Source organism: Staurois parvus, unplaced genomic scaffold (assembly GCF_062004578.1).
Source record: "Staurois parvus isolate SC_StPar_1 unplaced genomic scaffold, SC_StPar_1.0 ptg000018l, whole genome shotgun sequence".
In the NCBI taxonomy this organism is placed as follows: Eukaryota; Metazoa; Chordata; class Amphibia; order Anura; family Ranidae; genus Staurois; species Staurois parvus.
Window position 1 is genome coordinate 13,021,315 of NW_028317814.1, and position 27,280 is coordinate 13,048,594.

A 27,280-nucleotide genomic window follows, 5' to 3' on the forward strand; every position below is an offset into this window, starting at 1 on the left:
CATGAAGTCATGTGACAAAATCTCTGGCTTACCTGTGTAATGTGCAGGGATGAGAATGGGGCTTAATTCCATAGACCATATATTAAAATACACAGCACAAAATCCCGTGTAATATCCCAGAAAAGTGATCCACCTCCACCCTTGAAGGCTAAACAAATAAAAATTATAAACTTTTCTCTTTATCTAACAATCAAACATCACAATCAAAAATTGAACCAACAAATGTCCAAAACAAATAAACCCCCACAGGTTTAAATTCTTTCATATATGATGTGTGGCCCTCAGACCTTAGTGGTCTATAGTGGAAACATCGATTGGGGCAATAGAATTGATGTTTACTAGTTTCATGTAACGTGTTCCCTGTTTTCTATTGTCTTCAAAAGCACACCCCCAGCCCAAAATGTGGCACGTCTACACTCTCTAGCCCTCATTTTCATCTATTAAAGTCTGAAGTCTCCGACAGTCCACTCAAGCATTATATATATTGAACAGTATGTGCGGTCCTTTGGTGATGTCAGGGGCCACATTTGATGCCCCCTTTATCTCATACGTTGACAACCACTGATCTAAAGTGACTATAGATCTTTCCATAGGGTGCGAATGAGCCAGTCATTAAAACACACAGGCACATTTTCCTTACTGCAATGATTGGAAACATATTTTTATTATAAATACTTTACTGCCAAATAACAGTACAAAAGCACCAGTGATTATGTACTAGGAATTTAAGTCCAATACCAGTTCTGGATTGGTTGAGGTCATGAACAGCCAGATGCGTCGTGACAAATCAGGACCAATGCGCCTCTCTCTTGTCTGGTCTTGGTCATTAGACTGTGTGACATCTTCATCTGGATACTCCATATCATCTGTGGCACCTCCAGCACGTGGTACCCTCAGGTTACTGAGGAGAGATAGTCTCTCTTTATCAGTATTACATGCCACGTATGCCTGGATAGAGAGAAAAGATACAGAATTTACTTTCTTTGAATAACATCAGCTTTATACACCGACTACTAGAATTAATACGGAACAGATGAAATGCGTACATGTGAGCTTATTTACCTGCTAAAGGATTTGTGTTTCTGTCCATCCGGTCTTACCATTTACACAGCTCTGCCTCACAGCACATCCCTGCCTGGAAGGGGAGGGGACTTGATTTGTCTCTGCTGTGGATTCATTTTTACTTACAGATCTATTTTCCACCCCACCCTGTGTCAGGGCAATGAAAGGAGAAGCAGCACACTGCGCTCATCCCTTCATCACTGCTCTTTTATCAGCATGCTCCTTTTGCACTGCAGCAACACCTGGCTGATTGTGCTTCCTCCTTTCTGAGCTCTGCTGTACAGGGGAATGCAGGCTGATACCAAGCCAAACATGGTGCTTACACTGCTGACACTGAAAAAAATACATTAATATGATGTAATAATGATTACAGAACAGCATCAATGTATGTTTCTATTAAACTAGTAAGGTAAAGTCTAAGAAATACTTGAAGCACTTACCTTTTAATACCTTCCAGACTAATATGGTAAAGTCTAAGAAATACTTGAAGCACTTACCTTTTAATACCTTCCAGACTAATATGGTAAAGTCTAAGAAATACTTGAAGCACTTACCTTTTAATACCTTCCAGACTAGTATGGTAAAGTCTAAGAAATACTTGAAGCACTTTCCTTTTAATATTTTCCAGATCCACCAGAGATCCCCATATTCTGGGGTGCTCGAATATGCAAATATTGCCTTAAAAGAGTAATGGTGAGGGTTGACACCCCCTCCCCCTCTCCTGGCTCCTGTGCCTCCCTATTGGCCACTGAGCTTACCTGTCAGTGGGGAATAGTAGATGAGAGGGGCTTTGGGAAAGATTGTAAAATTTCAAAACCATCTTATACAAGCAATTAAAAAACAAGGTCTATTTTTATATATACTGTACATCAGCTTGATGTAACTAAGTAAATGTCTTACTTCCAGTCAATTTCAGATATGTGCTTTTCTACGGCATGCCTTAGAACAGTGGTCTCCAAACTGTGGCCAGGGGACCAGATGCGGCCCTTTACTTGCTTTTATCTGGCCCTTGGGGAACTATTTCATCCAATGATACCAACAATGGGGCATAATTACCCTCACTGACACCAATGATGGGGCACTATTCCTGCCAATGACACCAAGGATGGGACACAATTTCTCCCAATGACACTAACAATAGGGCCATATGACATTAATGATGGGGTACAATTCATCTCAATGACACCAACGATGAGGCACAATTCCTCCCAATGACACCAAAGATGGGACAGAATTTATCTCACTGATACCAATGATGAGGCAAATTTCCTCCCAATGACACCAAAGATGGCGTCAATGACTTTTCCCCACTAACATCAGGGACTTTTTTTACTCCTAATCCAGCCCCCAGAAAGTCTAAAGGACATTACCCCTTGGCACCGGCGCCTCCTGGCCCTTTAAGGGTTTCAGAAGTCGGGAGGCGGGGCAGGGTTTAGCGTCATGTGACCGCCGTGACACACTGTCACATGATCGGGAAAGGTCGCGATCGAAAGAGGAGATTGGGACCTTTCCATGAGTACTGGACATGTGTGCTGGGAGTGCGCAGGCGTGTGCTCTCAGCACATATGTTTTTTTAATAGAACGCAAATGTGCGGCCGCTCAGCGTCTAGGCCCAGACACCGGGAGGCCGCACATTTGCATGTGTCAAGAGGTTAAACTGGCCCTTTGTTTGGAAAGTTTGGAGACCCTGCCTTAGAAGATGGTCCATTGTTTTGATAGGAGTGACCAATGATCCCTATGGCTATACACTCCTCTGTCTAATATCTGCAGATGCTCAAGCTTTCCCTTTAGTGTGAAAAATAGTGGGGGAGATTTGCTAAAACTGGTGCACACAGAATCTGGTGCAGTTGTGCATGGTAGCCAATCAGCTTCTAGGTTTTATTGTCAAAGGATAACTGAACAAGCTGAAGATTGAAGCTGATTGGTTACTATGCACAGCTGCACCAGCTTTAGTAAATCTCCCCCATTGCATGTGGATCCTGGGCAGAAAACACATTACACAAAGACACTGACCTGCATAAGGAGTTGTGGAGAAGGATAGGCCTCTGTTATAGTTGCAGCCATTGCTGGACTGACTCTATTAAACTGCTGAATCTGTCTCTTCCAGGCCAATGGTAAGCCAGTGAGCGATCCTTTGGGTCCCCACCCTCGCCAGGTGCCTGCTGAGGTGCAGAAGGAGTAGCTCTGAGCCTCCCAGTGCAACCTGCAGACAGAGAGAGAACGTTGTTTACCACGGTCCACCTTGCTGCACCATCACTTATAGGTCATCTGACCTCAATGTTTGCTGCAAAGAAAAGAAAAATTTGGGGCATGCATGCGTGTGCCCACTGCTGACCCCCACTGAGACTGGACACTGTGCAATTTTGTCAGCAGGTTTCATCCAATGATTTATGGCTGACACCTGCTGATTGGCTGTATCCATTCACAGCACACAGCCCTGTGTTTACAAACACACAGGACTCTGTACACAGAACAGCGATCTGTCTGTTTCTTCTCCCTGAAAAGCAGGGAAAAAAAACAGCCAGATCTCTTGGGCCCCTTTCACATAGACGTTCTGATCGGGTCCATCTGCCCGTTTTTCAGGTGGACCCATTGAAACCTCTATTCTCCTCTATGGAGCGGCGGGTGTAAATGGACATGTGTCTGTTTACACCCAACGACATCCAATCCGATTTGATCCGTCGAAAAGAGATGGATGGGGATCCATTCCCCTTCTGTCCACCGGATCGGATGGGATGGCAGTTGGATGGAAACACACAGGCGGTTGTTTTCCATTCGACCGCTCATAGAAGACAGTTGATCCGCTGACTGGTCCACCCCGTCTGAAAGGGGCCTTAGTAAAAGCAGCACATATTACACATACAACACTTGTTAGGCACACAGTTAACCCCTTGACTGCCCCTTGATGTGAACCCTTTCCAAGCCAGTGTAATTAGTACAGGGACAGTGTAAAGTATTATATCTGATCACTGTATTAGTGATGTCAGTGTCATTTAATTTACCTCCCAGTGACGGTCTGTTAGCACTAGATTGCCCACCACACTATCACAGTCCAACTGTAAGTCACTGATCACCAGCACAGCGTTAAAGCTGCGTAAATTCCAGTATATATACACCATAGTTTTTAGATGCTATAACTTTCAAACAAACCAATTATTATACACTTAGTGGGATTTTTCCTTTACCAAAGACATGTAGCAGCATTTTGGCCTAAATTTATGAAGAAATTAGATTTTTTACATTTCTTTATTTTTTATAACAGAAAGTAGAAAATATTGTGTTTTATTTCCCCAAACTTTTTTGGGGTTTTTTTTTGTTTATATAATAAAAAATAACACCAAAAGAAGACTCAAATTTCACTTGGGTACAGTGTTGTATGACTGAGCAATTGCCAGTTAAAGTAGCACAGTGGTGAATATAAAAAAAATTCCCTGGTCATGAAGGGGGTAAAACCTTCGAGAGGTCAAATGATTAAACAGAGGCTAAGAAAATAGCTTCCTTGGCTGTAAAGGGCAAGAGGGTTTAGCTCTGCTCTAAGTGTATGTTATTTCAAGATGTTGCAGTTTGGTTATTGGCGTACACCTAAAACGGAAATAATTTAGTAGGCATTCAGTGGATTCAAAATAGACAATTCATTTTAAATGTAAATTCTTTTTCCTTTATACCACCTGAAAATGCTGATTTGCTGAAAAACAGAAATCTAAATAATCCATTAAAGCAGGGCAATGATTATAAGGCTGCTCATGTCACTTGTATAACCTTTCACTCACAAGGAATTTACATTGTCCAGTCACTTTTTTGTGAACTCACCGGAACGGGCGCTGAGCTATACTCTTGGTCACAGCACACACATGTTGCCCCAGTTCTCTCCATGTATCCAAGAATAAGACTTCGGTCTCATGGTACAGCTGTAGAAAGATAAGTGCCTACCTCCACAGAGGAGGATAACAGTTATCAAAGAAGGTGACATCACAGAGAAAACTTTATTAGAATATACATAATGCTTTCACATTAAAATTTAGATTTGACAGCATGCCTAACAGTGATAATAAACTAGAGAAAAATCAGAGTTAAAGGGCAACTCCATCTTTTTGCACCATGTTACACCCATATTTAGGTGCTGCCCCAATCTAAAAGGATCTTGTAAAGAGATGCAAAGGTCGCTCCTTTTCTTACAAAATAATTTTACATTCATGACTACAAAAAGTAAAAAAAAAAACAAAAGAAAAAAAAACACCTAAGCCGGGGCCACTGATGCAGAGAAGGTCTGAGATTCTTATTACAGCTCTGAAACTGATCAGAAAGAGGGCTGATCTTGCCACTTGGCAGTCAGTTTGCAAAAAGTTTTGACAATAACTCAGTTTCTACTGTAAATTACACAGGAAGGTTAAATAAAGTGACAAATCTTTAGTAAATTCTCCCCAGAAGCTAGTTTGAAAAATATATTATGGCTTCAACATAAAAGCCTCATTGCTCACTGGGTGTTTAGCCCCCCGTGCCTGAAATCCTGGCATTTTGGTGCAAATGAAAAGTTCACCATCCAGCCCCACTGCTGACAGTCTGAAAAAATCTATGAGAGGCTGAAAGCTGCTGCGGATGGATGGGACTGGATGGTGCGCAGAGTGGTACTAACATTTAGGGCAGTATGTTCCCAGGAACGAATACCCAGAATACATGCAGTGTGCACTCCCAGCATTCATCCTTGGCCACATACTGCCCAGGGGCGGACTGACCATTTGGAAACTCGGGCACTGCCCGAGGGCCCGGGGTCAGTAGGGGGCCCCATGAGATGCCCCCGGTACCTTTTTCATAGGCTTTTTTGAGTTTGGACAAGGACACAGGGGCCCCATAATCCCCTATTGCCCGGGGGCCCCATGAGTTGTCAGTCCACCCCTGATACTGCCACAAACATTAGGAACACTCAGTGCAACATCCAGGCCTGTCCAGCCGCAGCAGCTTTCAGCCTCTCATAGAGTTTTACAAGTTGCCGACAGTGAGGCTGGATGGTGCAACCTTTGCCTTCCGCCCGCATCAAGATGCTGGGATCTCATGCTTCGTTGCTAAATGTCTAGTGTGCATGGGACCTGAGGTGTCTGGAACATGTAAACTTAAAGTGGAACTAAATGTAAAATAGAAACATTTGTGAACAGGCAGTCTTTTTATTGCAGAAAAAAAATGCAATGTTACACTTTCCTGCCTATTTGCAGTCCTCTGTAGAATGTACACTGAACTGCACAAACTGGCAAACTCCCAGCGTGCCCGGATGACTGCACTCCTGCACATGTATGGGAGTGATGTCATCCCACATCAGCCAATCAAAACAAACAAAAACCAGGGTCCAAAAGAACCCAGGGAGAAGAGAACAGCGCCGAGCAGGGACTTTATGGGTGTCAGATTGTTGGAACTAGAACTAAGGTAAGTACGTGTGCCTTTAGTTCCACTTTAAGACAAAAATGTATTGCATAAGCTCACTGGGCCACATAGTCCCCCCCCCCCCTTTAGGACACAATGCAGCAAAGTAAAAGAACTATGTAGCAAAACAAAATTCATTTTAGGCTCTTGCTTAAAACAAAAAATTGTATTCAAAATTTAGTTTCCAAAACTAATCCTAGAAGATGATACTAAAGAAGATGATGTATGGAGAAGTCTTTAACCGAGGACTGGTATTTAAATGTAGATTAGCTACCAACCTCATCTATATGTCGCCTGGTCACTTGGCTTTCTGGCTGTTCATCATAGCAAAGGCTTGGCTCTAGAGAGTGTCTCTCCATCTTACGCGACAGTCTTTGACATCTGGTGGTCAAAAAAACATTTACTATTAAAGCTCAGTCAGTTCACTTATACCATCTCAGTGTTTTCCGTCTTCAAGCATAAAAAGAGAACCCCAAATAAATAAATAAAAAAGTGAGTGCTTTCAACGTCAGCAGCTATGCACTAAAGGTAACCAAATAAAACTTCAGTCAAAACAGTAAGTAAAGTGCAGCGCTATAAATAATTAAATAAATGATAATAATGTCCGTATAAAATGAATATTCTTATGGTGACAATCCGTGTGTAGAGTGCCCACTATGGCGGTACTTCAGTGCTTGTGTTTTTAAAAGTGGGGTAAGAATACGCACTCACCAGATGTGTAAAGAAATTACGCATTTAAATCAATCATCAGAGGTCCCCTTTAAGGAAGCGGATTAAGCCATGTATAGAGATATCCTCCCTCTGTATGGGTGGTATGTCAGGCACTTCTGGGTGGTATATGGATCCAGTAAACCAGAGGTCCCCTTTAAGGGATGAGTGGGTGTAGCAACCTGTGTAGCAGGAACTCCCTCCTCTGTGTAATAAGGTAGATCTTGATTCAGGGGTGAGCTCTAGGAAATCAATGACTCCACTTCATTAAAGGGGACCTCCGATCATTGATCTATATGCGTAATTTATTTACGCATCTGGTGAGTGCGTATTCTTACCCCACTTTTAAAAGCACAAGCACTGAAGTACCGCCATAGTGGGTACTCTACACACGGATTGTCACCATAAGAATATTCATTTATACGGACATTATTATAATTTATTTACTTATTTATAGTGCTGCACTTTACTTACTATAAAAAGAGAACCCACCTCTTTGTTACGTTAGCTTTTGGAACCAGAAGTCTGGTGTTGTTAGTGCACGGTTTTTAGCAAAAAACTGAGGACTTGGGGTAAATAATGCAGGTGCCTGTGAACTACACCCACTATGCACTGATTACACTTGCAATGCTCTGCAGGACTGAATGCATATATTTAAAAGAGAAGCATTGCCAATCGTCTCCTATGGATCATAGGTGTGCAGCTTGTTCTGCACTCCTGTGATCCATTTTCTGACCTCACAGAGCCAGTCCAGGCTCCGAAAGATCCTAACCACATGGTTGGAATCCACCCAGAATCCTGGACCGGCAACTGACTCAGCTTCTCAGCAATCCACTGATATCCTGAGCCAGCCACTCCCACCCCCGCCTATCACTCCAGTGAGTGCTGGAGGGGCAGAGCAGAGAGCCAGTCACTGACAATCACTGCTCCCTTCTCAAAGTGGAGGGGAGAACTGAGCGATCAGCAGTGTTTGATCACTTAATTCTCAGTGGATAGCCGGTGGGGGACAGATGCAGCATCAGATTGATGCTGCATCAACCTAGGTGAGTAGAAGATTTTCTCTTTGTATAGCCCATACTTCTCTTTTAATAAATGCACATTTTTGATTTTATTAATGTGTGTGCAACCTCACCTTCAACATTTAACCTTTAAGCAGAAATCGGGGCAAAATGTTTTTTGAACCATTCAGTGGTGCTGTGCCCATACTGCACGGGCCATCTGCTCGTTTTTGTCTAGGGGTCATAAGAGTGAAAATATACTTACCGAATCAGATGATCCTCAGAGCGCAACACTGGTCCTTGCCGCTTCCCCCCCCCCCCGCATACTAGCGGTCTTGTCAATGGACTGTTCCTGACGTCATCATGCCAACAGACCGTCTCAGAGCCTGAGGATGGCAGGAACAGTCCACCGCTGGACTTGGGGGAGCGTGGTTTTCCGGAGGATCGGAGGACGGGATATATATAGCTTTTCCACTAAACCCCTGGACAAAACGAGCAGTTTTCCCATGCAGCGCACAGCCCCACTGCATGGGAAAGTAAAATTTTACATGGAGTTCTGCTTTAAATTTCAATCTGTAAACCAGACTTGCATCTTAAAATCAGACTGACTATTGAACACTGTAGCTTTGAACAGAAAGTTTTTTGGACAAAAAAATGTAAATAAAAATGTTTAACTTGAATCAGACTAATGGTATTATTTCAAAAGTGAAAGGTCCTCTTTAATGAAAGTTGCAGTCTGTAATCCAACTTACCTTCTATAATCATGTAGCCCCAAAACAGCCAAGGTGATCTTCTTTCCAGAACACTTCCTATCTATTCCAAACACAGAGGTCGGAGTCATGGCGTTTTCAGGAGCCAGGAATGGAGAGGGATCAGCTACTTTAGATCTTACAAGGCTGTTATTAACTTTTTCACTGCTGGGCCCGATGTCCATTTTTTCACCTCACATACCCAGACCACTTTGGCAATGTTTTCACTGGTTATGATCGGCAGCTGCTGATTGTGGCCCTTCATGAATTAGGAGAGTCTCAGGTACCACTCTGCCATAAGTTCATGATCAGCGTAGTGGCTATTAGCTTATAGACTAAGGCAGTGGTCTCCAAACTGTGTCCCGGGGGCCAGATGCAGGCCTTTGCTTGTTTTTTCCAGCCCTTAGGGCACTATTTCTTCCACTGATACCAACCATACCTTCCCCATCACTGATCCCAATGAAGGGACACAACTCCCTTTAATGACATCAACAATTGACACCAATGATGGAGCACAATTCCTCCCACTGACACCAAAAATGGGGCATTGCGTTTTCCCACTCATGTTAGGACCTTTCTACTCCCAAGGGCCACAATCCGGCTCCCCAAAAGTCTGAAGCACAGTAATGGCTCTTTGTTTAGGAAGTTTGGAGACCCTTGGCTTAAGGGAATGCAACTGCAAAAAGGATTACTGACATGGCCTACTGCAAGCAGTTCTGCCCTTACATCAGTGCCAGTGAAAGGATTAAACACAACCTCCACCCCGATCATGCCATGCTTTTAATACCAATGAAAGCGGATCTATCATTACAAATTAGAAAGCACATGAATCAATATGGGAACATTTTACCATGACATTCTTTTGAGTAAAAAAAGTACCTTTTTGTTGTTATTAAAAAAAATGGCTGCTCAGGTGATCTAAAGCCTGAGTGGAAGAAAATGTGGGTTCAGTTCGCATCACTCCCTTGTTTTCCCCTTTGTTCTATCTGTATACTTCATATCTTTTCTATATCCATCTACAGTACATGCCTTTTCTTACATATTCCTTTGTAATTAAACTACTTCCACGTATAATCTCCCAAAATGAAAACAACTGAAATATACATAGACATTTAGCAACATTTTACTACTTCAAGTCTCTCTAAGGTAAGATTCACACTACTGTTGGTTGTGAACAAAATTGTGCGCTTTCCTGACGCAAAACATCCTGTACAACAAACACTTTACTCCTGCGCTAGGAAAGGACTCAGTAGACCTAATAAGAATGTTCTGGAATTTTCTGGAATATGCACTGCTTGCTGCCCTCAACAGACCGGGGTGGTCCGAATACACTGGATACAAATGGAGAAACAGAAAAAGGGCGCACCGACCTAGTGCATTATCGTTTAAAATAATGTATTAAAGAAACAAAAATAGGTATCATACTCACAATGGACATAATAACACAGGTATGTCAAACTGAACAAGGTGTATGATCCAAACAACATCTGAGTCCATACGATGGAACCCTGGATGACCAACTGGCTAACGCGTTTCGAGGACACAACCTCTTTTTCAGAGCCAACACTACAGGAGTCTGTACTTCTCTTTATATAAGTTACTAAATGGTAACAAAAGGGCTGTCCTTTGGCAGACACGTGGCAGTGCCAATATTTCTGAATTAATTAATTATTATTATTAGTAGTAGTAGTATTTATCAACTCCTAATGGCACTCCCATGCGTCTGTTTTCACACATACTGAAATGCAGGGTACGTTTTGATGCGGCATAATTTTTAACAGGGGTCAGGGGCTTCTTTACCATGATTCCTACATGTAGGGAAGCCCACTGAAATTAATAAACTGATCCACACATAACTCACAGGAACTTGATAAAAACGCAGTTAAACGCACAGATGTAAACTGAGCCTTAAGGCGGAGCTCCTCCCAAAAGGTGAAGTTCCGCTTTAAGGACTGCTCCCCCGCTCCCCATTAAGGACTGGCACCTTTGGGTGCCCAAATTTGACAGGTACCTGCTCCCATTTCCGGTCTGATTGCCTAGGCGATTGGAAACAGAAGTTGTCCTCCCTCCCTCTCTGTAGTCTTTTGGGACACGTGACAGGTCCCAGAAGACTACAGGACCATTCAGGAAGTGCAGCACTACTCGCGCATGTGCAGTGGGTACCCGGCTGTGAAGCCGCAAGCTATCACAGCTGGGTGCCCACACTGAAGATGCCGGCCTCCTGGAATACATGACGGCCTGCTGGCCTCCTGGAATCCAGGACGGCCGGTGAAACGGGCTGCGGGAGACACACCACAGGACCGAGGGACAGGTAAATGGCTGTTTTTTAAAAGTCAGCAGTTTTTGTAGCTAATGAATTATTTTTTGACAAGTGAGTAGAACTCCACTTTAAAGTGTTACTAAACCCTGGACCCTGCATTAACTATATCTGGCCTCCCACAGTACATAGAACATGGAAATATAATTATTTTAGTAAATATAAACTGCTAAGTACCTTTTATTTTATCAGCGGGTAGAGCAGTCCTGAGACTTCTATCAATGTCCAGCAGAGTACTGGATAAAGATGGTAGGAGGAGTTTTCATTCTCCCGACTGACTTATGAGGCTGCATGACCCCTAAACCTCTGTCTGGACAGTGCTTATTGACCCTGTGCTGGATATATGCACTCTCCCAAGAAAATAAAAAAAGGTCTCTAGCAATACACACCAAACTGTGCATGTGCAGCTTGTCTCCAAGGCTCTGTTCTATCAGCAGATGGATTGGGGACAGCAGTAGAAGGGGAGGATCAGAGAAGTCTGGATCAAACATAATTTTTACACAGTGCAGAGGATTAACCCCTTAGGTTCCACAGTGAGTATAACAAGCATGATTTACTGCATCTACAGACTGATTTTACTGTTGTGGGTTTAGTAACACTTTAAGCACAAAAAAATAAAAAATCTAGGACACATACTGTAAACCTTTTTTTACATCTATTATAATTGACCTCAGCAAATGCAATTATTGTACATATGGCACATGGATATTGAGCTATATGCCCCATGGGTCCCTATATTATTATTAGTATATTATTATACAGGATTTATATAGCGCCAACAGTTTGCTCAGCGTTTTACAATATAACGGGAGACAATACAGCAACAATACAAGAGGGATAGGAGGGCCTTGCTCCTTGGAGCTTACAATCTAAGAGGGAGGGGCTAGTGGTTCAAAAGTTAGTAACTGTGGGGGATGGACTGGTAGGAGGAGTAGAAGATTCCATTATTAGCTGAGGGCAGGATAGGCTTTCCTGAAGAGATAGGTTTTCAGAGATCACCTAAAAGTGAGCAGAGTAGGCGATATTCTGATAAATTGGGGTAGAGAGTTCCAGAGCATGGGGGAAGCTCTGGAGAAGTCCTGGAGATGAGCATGGGAGGAGGAGACAAGGGAGCTAGAGAGTAGAAGGTCGTGCAAGGAGCGGAGAGTACGGTTTGGATGATATTTGGAGACAAGATTGGTGATGTAATTTGGGGCAGAGTTATAAATGGCTTTATATGTTATTGTTAATGTTTTGAATTTTATCCGTTGGGCAATGGGAAGCCAGTGGAGGGATTGGCAGAGAGGGGTGGCAGATACAGAATATATATAAATCTGCATGTTCTTCACCTTTCCAAATTTTACCTGAATGTAATAGAAGACACTCTTGAGAAATTCTCTAGGCTCCACCAGAATCAGCATTTGCTCTTCTTTCCCTTTACATAGATCCAGACCATCCTGGAATATAAAAACAGCGATTGGAAAATCCATAAATATTTTTGTGTTAGCTGAATGAAAAGAGTTCGGAACTTAATTTCTGTGTTTCTCGTGTGTAGAGCAGTCCATGGAAATGAACAGGCTGCCATTCATGCCACACATGGAAATGCACCTGCATTTGGTTGCATCTGCAGGTGTGAACCAAATCTAAGAGGAAGAGAGGACACCCCAAGATAGCAGCTCTCAATAGCTGGCATTATATCACCATTCTGAGTAAATATTTGTAGTAGGTCTTATGTGCACTCCTTATCCCCCCCCCCCCACACACACACACACACATACTTCTTTTTGCCTCATAACATATTATTATTACAGTGCTAGTGTTACTGTTTGTGTTCTTGTTGTATAATTTTGCTGTTGTTTTGGTAAAAATTCTCTTCTTTGGTCCCGGTAGAGTAACAATTTTCTTACTTAATCCCCCAATACCAGGGTGGATTTGATTTAAATCAAACTGATTTAAATTACGATTTAAATCACTAGTCAGTAAGGCTTGATTTAAATCAGAGTTTTCTACATAAAGACTAATTCTTGCTGGTATAACTTTAATATGCAAGTAGATGAAGATTTTTAGAATAACAACTTTTCATATTAGTTTTTTTATCCCCAGTTTAATAGGTTAATCATTCATATTTGGACAACATTTCTGTTGTACTTAGGAAGGAGAAAAATAATCATTACCTTAATAATAACAATTTAAATAGATTTATTCAACTGAAACAATAACATTCCAGCATATGTTATTTGCTTAAACAGACATCCATGTTTATTTACTAATTTGGCTAAACAAAATATATATATTTTAAGAAACTTAGACTGTCAGCCCCTTCCTCCTCACACTTAGTTTCACTTTTTTCTTGTGCAGATCTATTCCACTCCAAACAATCAGAAAAATATTGTTTCTATTCTATTCACTGAACTTCTTGAAACTTAGCAGTGAAGGGGTTGATTCTGTATTCATAGGTTTGTAGAAGTTAGGATGAAGGTCTTTTTCTTAACTCTGTTCATGTTAAAACATTTTTGCTGTGAAGAAGAGGCATGTGATCTCCGCTGAGTCAAATTCAGTTTTGAGAACTGCAAAAGTAAACCAAGCATCTGTGATAATATCTTGTAGGCAGAGAAACTGCCCAATAATCTTACAAAAACCTCGAGAAGAGCATGACATTGTGAATGGATTCATGGAATTTATTTACCGAAAAAATTAAACATATGCAGCCTTATTCTACATAATTAAAAAACTAATCTTTATTTCATGATGGAATAACCTTTGGATGGTAATATATTTTCCTCAAAAAGCATTTTATTAAAAAAAATCCGATTTAAATAAAAAAATCAGATTTTTTAAAAAAAGCATTGATTTTTATCCACCCTGCCCAATACTGATGATCTCATCCCTCTGATTCCCACCCTTGGAGGCTGCTCCCAGTGTTAGCCATGATAAGCTCAGAATACCTCTCTCAGTCTTAGTGCCCCCTGTGCAGGCTGATATCAAGTCAGAGGATTTTCAAAGTCCCCCCCAAAAAATTAAAAATTACAAATACTTTAGCTACTGACTTTCATTATAAGGATATTTAGATATCCATGGATCAAGTGCCGCCCTCACCTGGGCTGGTTACTCACTGGTCTTTGGCAGCCCGGTGCAAGCATGTTTATTAATTGAAGTGCGCAGTGAGCCCTAACAGCTTCACAGCCAGCTACCTACTGCGCATGCACAAGTTGAGCTGCACTTTGTGAATGGTCTTGCAGCTTTCTGGGACTTGTGATGTGTCCCAAAATGTTGCGGGTTAAGAGGGGGGTGAAGTTTCTCTTGGATCGCCTGGGCGAAGTTTCACTCGGATTGCCTAAGCGATCCAAGTGGAAGTGGGAGCAGATACCTGTCAAAACTAGATACCCGCTCGACCCCCCCCCCCAGTATGACCGTAACGTAACAACGTATGACCAAACATGTTGGGGGGTGAGTTGGCGGCAAAAAAGAAGAACTCCCTCTTTTGTGTGAAATTCCACTTTAACACTGTATGCTAGTTTTATGATACATTGATTATAGTTTACTGAATACTTACCAGATTACATGATGACATTATATACATGCTTAGCATTTGGCATTCAGGTTTAAAAAATGTATTCTGCATATAGGTAAAAGGAATTACAGAAAACAGTGTGTGAGAATTACATTGTGTGCAGTGGCTTGCTGTTTGTGCACAAAGGTGGTGCCATAAAAAGAATACAATGGAAACCTTTTCTCATAAAATATGAATTATTAGAATGTATTATTCTCTTTTTAACATAATAACATAAAGGAAACCAGTACTGACACAGCCTGGATGCCTTCATTACTGACCTTCCCCTGAAAATGTTTGTTGTTTGGCTATTTTTGGCATCAATAAATTCAGAGCTTCCAACTAGAGATGAGCGAATTATTCAAAAATTCAATTCGGCTGATTCGCCGAATTTGCGGGAGAAATTTGATTCAATGCGAATTTATTCGCTGCGAATTTAACTTATTAAAAGGGTTTCTAGGCTTCAGAGAGCCTTTATATTAGTGCAGAACACTGTACCTTTAATTTAAATGCCCTTGGAGTCTGCTGGGGAAGAGAAATAATACTGTCAGTCAGTATGACATGCAGATGAGTGCCGTCGATCTTAGAATCACCGCACATTTCACTCATTTGGGCAGTCACGGGGCACAACGAAGAAGAAGAAGAAGAAGAATGAAAAGAAGAAGAATGAAAAGAAGAAGAAGAAGAATGAAAAGAAGAATGAAAAGAAGAATGAGAAGAATGAAAAGAAGAAGAAGAAGAATGAAAAGAAGAATGAAAAGAAGAAGAAGAAGAATGAAAAGAAGAAGAAGAAGAATGAAAAGAAGAATGAAAAGAAGAAGAAGAAGAATGAAAAGAAGAAGAAGAAGAATGAAAAGAAGAAGAAGAAGAATGAAAAGAAGAAGAAGAATGAAAAGAAGAAGAAGAAGAATGAAAAGAAGAAGAAGAAGAATGAAAAGAAGAATGAGAAGAATGAAAAGAAGAAGAAGAAGAATGAAAAGAAGAAGAATGAAAAGAAGAAGAAGAATGAAAAGAAGAATGAAAAGAAGAATGAGAAGAATGAAAAGAAGAATGAAAAGAAGAAGAATGAAAAGAAGAATGAGAAGAAGAATGAAAAGAAGAATGAAAAGAAGAATGAGAAGAATGAAAAGAAGAATGAAAAGAAGAAGTATTCCAGTACAGCAAAAAGTGTATCTGCAGAGAGCTCCGCTATTTCTGACAGTTCTCTGACAGTTCCTTCACATTTACAGCGGTTGAAACATTGTATCTGTTTCCGAATAAAAACATCTGTATCCTAAATGGAAACAAATAGATACAATGTTTCAACCGCTGTAAATGTGAAGGAACTGTCAGAGAACTGTCAGAAATAGTGGAGCTCTCTGCAGGGACACTTTTTGCCGGCTGATCGGGAAAAATTCGATTCGTGCATCCGAAGTTGGCTAATATTCGGATTCGGCACGAATCGAATTTTTCCTGAAATTCGAAACGAATTCCACTTCGCCTGGTTCGATTCGCTCATCTCTACTTCCAACCTAGGGCAAGAATTTAGCTAATGAACCCAGAGAAAAATCAGAACGGCTCATCTAATCTGAGTTATTGACTCAAAGTACTGAAAGCCTTTGGGTTAGCATAATAGTCCAGCAACTAGAATTTCCAAAAGAGACTTTAGTACTGACAGCTCCTATTTGCTCTTACCAATTGTTCAGTGTCTGCCACCCCTCTCTGCCAATCCCTCCACTGGCCTCCATTCAGTGTCCTCCACCCCTCTCTGCCAATCCCTCTACTGGCCTCCATTCAGTGTCCTCCACCCCTCTCTGCCAATCCCTCCACTGGCTTCCATTCAGTGTCCTCCACCCCTCTCTGCCAATCCCTCCACTGGCTTCCATTCAGTGTCCTCCACCCCTCTCTGCCAATCCCTCCACTGGCATCCATTCAGTGTTCTCCATCCCTCTCTGCCAATCCCTCCACTGGCTTCCATTCAGTGTTCTCCACCCCTCTCTGCCAATCCCTCCACTGGCTTCCATTCAGTGTCCTCCACCCCTCTCTGCCAATCCCTCCACTGACTTCCATTCAGTGTCCTCCACCGCTCTCTGCCAATCCCTCCACTGGCCCCCATTCAGTGTCCTCCACCCCTCTCTGCCAATCCCTCCACTGGCTTCCATTCAGTGTCCTCCACCCCTCTCTGCCAATCCCTCCACTGGCTTCCATTCAGTGTCCTCCACCCCTCTCTGACAATCCCTCTACTGGCTTCCATTCAGTGTCCTCCACCCCTCTCTGACAATACCTCCACTGGCTTCCGCTTACTCAACTAATTAAATTCAAGGTACTTACAACAACTTCTAAAGCCATCCACAACTCAGCCCCCAGCTACATCACTAACCTAGTCTCAAAATTCCAGTCTTCCAGTTCTTTTCCTTCCTCCCAAGACCTCCTGCTCTCCAGCTCCTTTGTTACCTCCTCTTATTCTTGCCTTCAGTACTTTTCCAAAGGTACTCCCATCCTCTGAAACTCCCTTCCCCAATGTGTCCGACTATCTCCTACCCTGTCCACTTTTAGACAATCCCTAAAAACCTCATCTCTTAAGAGAGGCTTATCCTGCCCCCTCCTAGCAACGGTACATGTATTTTTCTCTATCAGCCCATCCCCCGCAGTTATTACTTTTTGTATCAATTGACCCTCCCTCTTAGATTGTAAGCTCTACTGAGCAGGGCCCTCTGATCCCTCCTGTATTAATTTGTATTGTAACTGTACTGTCATCCTTTGTGCAAACTGCTGGCGCTATATAAATCCTGCATAATAATAATAGTACAGATTTCCTCAAATAGGACTAACCCTCTCAGATGGATATTTTATTGCAGGTGACGTCTGGCAGACTGAGACTGCCCCAGCTTTCTTTCTTAGATCTTGATTGCTCTTACAGGGAGATCTTCCTGCTATAATCCATGACTGTTCCTGGCCACCTTTGCTCTGGCTATGTTTTCCGCAGTCTAGAATAAATATGAAAACCCAATAGAGAGAATGGGACATCTCATAATGGCCACATCAGTTGTGAAAACCTGTGATGCTCAACAAAGATCTCAATAAGAGAATCCCCAGGAGATATAAAGAACTAACAGGCATTTTATCTCAGCAGCACCTACAAAGAACTAAAATATCAGTTTGGAGTTGACTGATCCTTCCACTTTAAATATAAGCGGCTCTAATACAAAAACGTGTTGTCTGTTCCAATCACAACTTACTACACATGTCCAGTCAGCAGGCATCTCTCTTCTCCAGGTAATGCTCCATGGCACAGAGTGTGGCTCTAAGGAGTAAGTATACCCAGCTGAACTCAGAGCTTCCAGCATACCTTCTGACCCTGCATCTTGGAGAAGACCTGCGCAATAAGAGATCAATCAACAACGCAATGTAGACATATATGTGTGATTTGCAATGATGCAAAAAGTTGATCTGTAATGTTAGCAAGCACCAAAAGACAATTTATATAGTGCCAACTCTCAATGAGTCAAATTTGCTTGTAAACTCTACATGTAAGAACACAAGGCCTAACCTTGCAGATACCCTCTTCTGGTCCTCCAAAAAAGCTGCCAAACACTAATCTGAAATGGTAGCTTGCGCCAAAAGACTATATATATATATATATATATATATATATAAATATATATATATATAGCCAGTTCTCAATGTGCCCCATTTGTTTGTAAACCCTGCATGTAAGAACATAGAGGTGACCAAGAAGTCCTGGCTGGAGCAATTCGATGAGCCTTGCTACTGGAATATTACTAAGGTCAAAGTGGATTACAGAGCTGAGGTGAGGGAGAGTTCAGAAGATCATGACCGCCGTCCTGCAAAATTGAGAGGGTAGAAAGTGGCGCTGACAATCTTAGCCAGAATACACACCATGGTATTTAAGCTCATCAGACTCTAAGGACTGATTCACACTAGGAATCGCACCGGTATGCGCTGCACGTTCCTGTACGATTCATATGCAGTTATGTGCAGTACGATTTCAGCCTATTCATTTTAAATGGGCTGAAATTGTACTGCACTGCACCTAAATTAGTGCATGCACTACTTTTGTAAACGCACTACAACTGGATTGCATGGTACTTTTGTACCATCCAATGTGGTGTGGGCCAATGCACTGTGTTTACTGTGTCAGTAATATTGCACTGACACCCACTGCAGGTCGCAAGGGCAGCGCATTCAGAATGCGGTGCACGAAACCCGCGCAGCATTCTAGTGTGAATCAGCCCTTAAGGATACTGCACACATGGACATGGTAGACAAGACAGCACACTTGCTTGCCTGCCTCTTACGTCTTCTGCATGTTGTGTTCATTTTTGTGGGCTAGAAGCCAAGGTGGGGTCATGTGTAATATGGGGCTGTGGTGATGCCATGGGAACCTCATTTCATTTTTTTTTTCCCTCCTGGTGCATCAAGGGAGGGAGGCCTTGGGGTACTTTACAATGCCACGTCATCAGGGGGCTTGCTGAGGCTCTGGTTCTTGCAGCCAGCCCCCTGATGAAGTGAAACATGCATGCCATCATGAGGCCAGCTACAAGAACCCAAAATAGATAGTTCCCCCCTGATGTTGTAAGTAAATGAGATGGTGGAGCAAGACCTGGAATGCTGCAGTGGATCGGTGGTTTGACCCAGGACAACACTATATCAGCTGGATGTGTAAGTATGTATTTTGAAGGTAACCCTGCTAACAAGATAGGAGGGGAACAAAAATAGAACACAGGGATGGTAAAGGGTCATTGAGGTTGCTCTTTTAATAATACATAGAACCTTCCTAGATCTATTGCCATAATTTTCCCTACAGTTCTACATATCACTATTCTTATAGTAAATTATTTATTGTATGGTGACATAGGTTCAGATGTAACAAATACTCCAGTACAGGGTGGATTTGATTTAAATCAAACTGAGTTAAATCACAATTTAAATCACTAGTCAGTAAGGCTTGATTTAAATCCTAGTTTTCTACATAAAGACTGATTCTTGCTGGTATATCTTTAATATGCAAGTAGATGAAGATTTTTAGAATAACAACTTTTCATATTAGTTTTTTTATCCCCAGTTTAATAGGTTAATCATTCATATTTGGACAACTTTTCTGTTGTACTTAGGAAGGAGAAAAATAATCATTACCTTAATAATAACAATTTAAATAGATTTATTCAACTGAAACAATAACATTCCAGCATATGTGATTTCCTTAAACAAACATCCATGTTTGGTAACTAATTTGGCTAAACAAAATATATATATTTTAAGAAACTTAGACTGTCAGCCCCTTCCTCCTCACACTTAGTTTCACTTTCTTCTTGTGCAGATCTATTCCACTCCAAACAATCAGAAAAATATTGTTTCTATTCTATTCACTGAACTTCTTGAAACTTAGCAGTGAAGGGGTTGATTCTGTATTCATAGGTTTGTAGAAGTTAGGATTAAGGTCTTTTTCTTAACTCTGTTCATGTTATAACATTTTTGCTGTGAAGAAGAGGCATGTGATCTCCGCTGAGTAAAATTCAGTTTTGAGAACTGCAAAAGTAAACCAAGCATCTGTGATAATATCTTGTAGGCAGAGAAACTGCCCAATAATCTTACAAAAACCTCTGGAAGAGCATGACATTGTGAATGTAGTCATGGAATTTATTTACCAAAAAAAATTAAACATATACAGCCTTATTCTACATAATTAAAAAACTAATCTTTATTTCATGATGGAATAACCTTTGGATGGTAATATATTTTTCTCAAAAAGCATTTTATTCAAAAAAATCCGATTTTAAATAAAAAAAATCAGATTTAAATAAAAACAAATCAGATTTTTTTTTAAAAAATCATTGATTTTTATCCACCCTGCTCCAGTATATACACTATATTGCCAAAAGTATTGGGACACCCCTCTAAATCATTGGATTCAGGGGTTCCAATCATTTTCATGGCCACAGGTGTATAAAATCATCACCTAGGCATGCAGACTCCTTCTACAAACATTTGTGAAAGAATGGGTCACTCTCAGGAGCTCAGTGTATTGAAGTGTGGTCCTGTGATAGGTTGCCACCTGTGCAGTAAGTCCATCCGTGACATTTCCTTACTACGAAATATTCCATGGTCAACTGTTAGTGGTATTATAACAAACTGGGAAGAACAGCAACTCAGCCACAAAGTGGTAGGCCACGTAAAATGACAGAGTGGGGTCAGCGAATGCTGAATCGCACAGTGTACAGATGTCGCCAACTGTCTGCAGAGTAAGTAGCTAAAGGCCTCCATACTTTGTGTGGCCTTTAGATTAGCACAACAACAGTGTGTAGAGAGCTTCATGGAATGGGTTTCCATGGCCAAGCAGCTGCATCCGGGCATTACATCACCAAGTACAATCCAAAGCATTGAATGCAGTAGTGTAAAGCATGCCACCACTGGACTCTAGAGCAGTGGAGATGTTTCTCTGTCTGGTAATCCAGTGGACGTGTCTGGGTTTGGCGGTTGCCAGTAAAACGGTACTTGCCTGACTGCATTGTGCCAAGTGTAAAGTTTGGTGGAGGGGGGATTACGGTGTGGGGTTGTTTTTCAGGGGTTGGGCTTGGCTCCTTAGTTCCAGTGAAGGGAACTCTTAAGGCATCAGCATACCAAGATATTTTGGACAATTTCATGCTCCCAACTTTGTGGGAACAGTTTGGGTATGTTCCCTTCTTGTTCCAACATGATTGTGCACCAGTGCACAAAAGAAGGTCCATAAAGACATGGATGATTGAGTTTGGGGTGGAGGAACTTGACTGGCCTGCACAGAGTCCTGACCTCAACCCCATAGAACACCTTTGGGATGAACTAGAGCGGAGACTGTGAGCCAGGCCTTCTCATCCAACATTCGTGCCTGACCTGACAAATGTGCTTCTGGAAGAATGATCAAACCTTCCCATAGACACCCTCCTAAACCTTGTGGACGGCCTTCCCAGAAGAGTTGAAGCTGTTATAGCTGCAAAGGGCGGGGCCAACTCAATATTGAACCCTACGGACTAAGACTGAGATGCTATTAAAGTTCATGTGTGTGTAAAGGCAGGTGTCCCAATACTTTTGGCAATATAGTGTATGTTTAGATAGCACAAACTGAGAGCTGTTGATTTCATGATAGATGTACCAGCTACATCTTGCAGAACTTTAGTTAAACCTCCAGTGTATACTTATGATAGGGACAGATTATAATTTAGAGTTGTTATTGAAAGACTGTCAGCTAAGAGCACGCACACATAAAGAGGTTTAAGGGGTGTTTTCTTTGATGTACTCCAGTGAAGATAGCTGCAGGATTCTAGAATACCACTGAAGAACTCTGAAGACCTAAGGTGACCGAAGGAGGATGGATAAATTTGAAAGGTTATGTTTGCCAACTTGCTTGATTTTCCTAAATAATATATGAAACTAGCTAGGTTTTGTTAACAGTGTGCTCATTCTTTAATCTTAATTTACATATTTTAACTTGTGTTTGTGTCTTCCAGAACATGGACCATGGGCAAGCCTGGGGTTATTTAACATATCGCGGTAGGTCCTGGTACATTAAATGTCATTACAAATTTAAAAAAAAAGCAACAGACCAAAAACATACTGTAAAAAGTTTAATAGAAATCCATGTTAATATTTTAGTTCAACGAAATTATTAAGGGAAAGTTAATGTGTATTAAGGTAAAAAAAACCTTCTGCATGTAGCTTCCCCTTGTACTCACCTGAGCCCAATCTCAATCCAGCAGTGTGCACAGGAGCAGCCGTTCTCTTGGCTCTCTCCCTCCTCATTGGTTCCCACTGCTGTCAATCAGAGCCAGGGAGGAGCCGCGCTCTGTGCGTCTATGGACACACAGAGCCAGCTCGGAAGCAAGCATGCTTGCTATGAGGGCACTCGGTGGGGGCAAAGAGCCAGGAGTGCCAGCAGGGGAACTCACGGAGAGGAGAATTGGGGCTGCTCTGTGCAAAACCATTGCACACAGCAGTTAAGTATAACATGTTTGTTATTTAACCACTTCAAGTCCGGACACTTTGACCCCCTTCCTGTCCAGGCCAATTTTCAGCTTTCAGTGCTATCACACTTTGAATGACAATTGCGCGGTCATGCATCACTGTACCCATATGAATTTTTTAGCATTTTTTTTAAACAGATAAAGCTTTATTTTGGTGGTATTTATTCACCACTGAGATTTTTTTTTGCTATGTAAATGAAAAAGTCCCAAAATTTTGAAAAAAAGTGTTTTTCTTACAAAAGTTTGCAAATAATATTTCATCGTAAATCTTGGCCAAAATTTATTCCGTTTATCTTTTTAGTAAAAAAAATAAATAAATAACCCAAATTAGTTTATAACCAAAATTATAATTTTTAAACATTTGTTTGTACATTTTTATTTTATTTTTTTATTATTATTATTATTATTTTAACATACTGTCGCCCTAGCAGTACAGTGTCACCATGGTGACACTACTACTTGTGGGGGGTGATGAAGATTTTTTTTTTTTTTTTTTTTTTTTTTACACTGATTGCTTTTACACCCATAAAGGCTATAAAAGCAATCATTGCTCCTTCTCTCTGGCTGCATTCTTGTAGCCATTGAGAACTACTGTGTGAGCTGTGATTGGTCACAGCTTGTCACATGGTACAAGGCTGTTGTGAATAGCTTTGTACCATGTGACCTCTGTGATCATTCACAGATTTCACACGTAGTAAGCAATGATGTCAGAAGTAACATCTTGCTTAATACTCTGCATGTGATCACTGATTGGCCAATCAGTGATTACATGATCGGTACCTTGCACAGAGGTCCCATACGACGATCGGTGTTCCACTGCGGGCACTAGATCACAGTGCTCCCAGGGAGTGCGCACAAGCAGGGGGCGGGGAGGCTGTTTATAAATGTTTACCCGACCCTGTACTGCCACCGTCTGGCCGTTTATATACAACAGCTGGACAGGAAGTGGTTAAAAAAAAATAAAAAGCAATCCTTTACAATTAGTTTAATAATTAAGGTTGGTGGTAAAAATGTCTGGATGACATCTAAAATACTGTTTTCTATAAAGGAAGGGGTGTGGGAGTTTGCTTAAAACCGTGCGTACATGCTCTCTGATGATCCCGTCCAGCTAGTCTTGAGGGAACATATCAACGTAGAGGAATCTTGGGGATGCATTTTGTTATATAATTCTGTTTTCATAGATCCTGTTGTCTGCAGATGACTTTATTGAAGAAAAAAAAAAAAAGCAAGTCTTTCTGGCAGGACTGCTTAGAACCCAGTGCAGCCTTCAAATGATAGCATCTGAAAGGGAGTATGCCATAAAATTTGATTGCAACATCCGACCTTTTACTCATAGGCAAGCAACACAAACTGAAGCCACAGCAAATGAGGGGTTATGAAATGTGAAAAAAAAAAATAATTGGCCAAACTAACTCATTATATTAATTTTCCAAATTCTAGTATACATTCTTACACATATACATAGGAATAGATTTACTAAAACTGGAGCGTTCAGGATCTGGTGCAGCTGTGCATGGTAGCCAATCAGCTTCTAACTTCAGCTTGTTCAATTAAGCTTTGACAAAACCTGGAAGCTGATTGGTTTCTATGCAGAGCTGCACCAGCTTTTGCACCCTCCAGTTTAAGTAGATAACCCCTATTGTTTCCTTTTAATTCTTTGTAGAGTTTGCAGTGAATAGTTTGGTAAACAGTGTAGAAAAGTAATTGATGAACTAAGCTGTTTAACCACTTGCCTACCAGGCACTTATACCCCCTTATTTACCAGGCCAATTTTCAGCTTTCAGCGCTGCCGCACTTTGATTGACAATTGCACGGTCATGCAACATTGTACCCATATGAAATTTTGATAATTTTTTTCTCACAAATAGAGCTTTCTTTTGGTGGTATTTAATCGCCACTGGGCGCTTTACTTTTTGCGCTATAAATAAAAAAGTGCAAAAAATTTGAAAAAAAAAAAAGTTTCTTTGTTTCTATTATAACATTTTTCAAACAGGCATTTTTTTCTCCTTCACTGATGTGCGTTAATGAGGCAGCACTGATGGGCACTGATAGGCGGCCCTGATGGGCACTGATAGGCAGCACTAAAGGGCACTGATAGGCAGTACTAATGAGGTGGCACGGATAGGCGGCACTGATAGACAGCACTAATGAGGTGTCACGGATAGGCGGCACTAATATGCAGCACTGATAGGTGGCACTGATAGGTGACACTGATGATGGGTACTGATAGACGGCACTGACTGGCATCACTGCTGGGCACTGACTGGCGGCACTGACTGGCACAACCCCTGGGCACTGACTGGTGGCACTGACTGGCAGCACTGCTGGGCTGCACTGGTGGGTGGCACTGGTGGGCAGCACTGGTGGGTGGGCACAGGTGGGTGGCACTGGTGGGCACAGGTGGGTGGGCACAGGTGGGTGGCACTGTTGGGCACATGTAGGTGGCACTTCTGGGCACAGGTAGGTGGCACTGCAGAGTGGCACAGGTGGATGCACTGCTGGGCACAGGTGGGTGATCTGCTGGGCACAGGTGGGCGGAGCTAGTGGGCGCACTGCTGGGCACAGGTGGGCGGAACTTGCGGGTGGCACTGCTGGGCACCGATCATCAGGGCACTGATCATCAGTGCCCTGATGATCGGTGCCGATCCCCGCTCTGACAACTGCAGGTTCTCGGCAGTACTTTCCTCACGATCTGACAGCGTGAGGAAAGTGCAGCCGAGAACCGGCACTTGCATTTCCCTCTGATCAGCGTGTCATTGGACACCGCTGATCAGGTGGTAAAAGGCGCTGTGATTGGCCTTTTACCACATCACGTGATCAGCTGTGTCTGTAGGACACAGCGATCACGGAGATCGCCGGGTGCGCGCCCCCTGGGGCGCGCAGGAGAGCGCGTTCTGGGGGGACGTCATATGACGTCCACTCAGAACTGGCCGGCCGCAGTGAAGCCGTCATTCGGCTATCTGCGGTCGGCAGGTAGTTAAGAAAGAGAGTGAAGTACACTATATGGTTAACGATTTGCGGACATTTATTGACCATCAAACCCATATGAGTTTGTTGGACATCTCAGGTTAATTAAGGGTATTCGTATTGAACAATTGCCACCAGATTGTAATTGTCTGAATGTCTTTAGGAACAATCGAGTACTGTCCATGATACTTTTTTTATTTGCACTAAAGCCTGGTACACACTGAATGAGAAAAAAAACGGACAGCTCAGGAGGAGCCACTGTACTAATTATTATTGTTATATAGGATTTTTATAGCGCCAATGGTTTGCTCAGCGCTTTACATTATAGTGGGAGACAATACAGTAACAATACAGTTCAATACAAGAGGGAATTGAGGGCCCTGATCCTTGGAGCTTACAATCTAGGAGGTAGGGGTGAGTGGTACAATAGGTAAAACTGTGGGGGATGGAGTGGTTGGAAGCATAGAGGATTCCAGTATTAGCAGAGGGCGGGATAGGCTTCCCTGAAGAGAGAGATTTTAATGATAGCCTAAAGGTAAGTAGAGTAGGTGATAGTCTGATAGATTTGGGTAGGGAGTTCCAGAGAATGGGTGATGCCTTGGAGAAGTCTTGGAGATGAGCATGGGAGGAGGAGATAAGGGAGCTAGAGAGTAGGAGGTCTTGCGAGGAGCAAAGAGTACGGTTTGGGTGATAGAGATAAGATCAGATATGTAAATTGGGGCAGTGTTGTGGATGGCTTTGTATGTCATAGTATACTAATGATCCGATATTGGTACAGCGAGCTCCCCTGCTGTGCTATTGGGTTCTGACAGGGATGCCCCCCATCCCGGACAGAACACTTCGGTCAACACTGTCAGCCATTGGCTGAGAGCACTGATCAGGAGCTGATCAGCAGACCTTCTTCAATCATGCCTCTTTGACAGAAGCCGACCGAACGTCTGGCTTCTGACAGACCGGCTACCACATCGGGCCAAATATCCAATAAAAATTGGAAGATGCCAAAATACCGCTCGACATTTGGCCCGTGTGTAGTAGGCTTGACATCCAAATCTAAATGTCTTTGTATGCTAGAGAATTGTAGAATGAACAGTACCCTTCACTAAAACACATTCACTCAATTATTTGGAGTGGGGTCCTTGTAGCTTTAGCCATATAGCGTATTTCTCATCCAGGATCATAAGCAGAGCCTATCTTAGGTAGAGTGACTTGATGATCTTATATTGATGGTCATCTTCTTCATTCACCCAGGTAAAACCGTGCCTGAAGAGCAGGAGATCAGCAAAGTCATGTACCATGACTGGCGTCTTATACCACGGCATGAAGAAGAGAACTTCAAGCAATTTATCCCTCTGCCGGAGCCAGAACCTGTCCGCTATGTGCCATACCCACCACTACTGAGGGCTATTGCTCTGGCTCAGTTGCAGAAAGAAGGAAAGCCTTTAACAGAGCCCATGCTGGACATTGGGAGATTACGGGAATCTGATCATGAGCTCCAAAAGGAGCTTAAAGTGAGGAGAGCCAAAACAGGGACACCAGTGTGA

The 27,280-nt window shown here is 42.2% G+C and overlaps 2 protein-coding genes across 2 annotated transcripts; one reads left to right on the top strand and one right to left on the bottom strand.

Annotated features, from left to right (window-relative positions):
• Window positions 1-717: 717 nt before the first annotated feature.
• Window positions 718-18,467, bottom strand: LOC149473089 (structure-specific endonuclease subunit EME2-like). Its single transcript, XM_089683802.1, has 8 exons — window positions 18,461-18,467; window positions 17,994-18,130; window positions 12,591-12,682; window positions 8,933-9,037; window positions 6,753-6,855; window positions 4,873-4,988; window positions 3,076-3,265; window positions 718-948 (listed from the first exon to the last, which is right to left on the bottom strand). The coding sequence occupies exons 1-8, from the start codon at window positions 18,465-18,467 to the stop codon at window positions 718-720; spliced, it is 981 nt and encodes a 326-aa protein (XP_089539928.1).
• Window positions 18,467-27,280, top strand: LOC149473090 (small ribosomal subunit protein mS34-like; the record flags this gene model as incomplete). The annotated part of the gene is made up of 3 exons (XM_089683812.1): window positions 18,467-18,565; window positions 22,260-22,302; window positions 26,988-27,280. Coding segments are annotated over 3 exons (435 nt in total), but the record flags the coding sequence as incomplete, so codon positions are not given.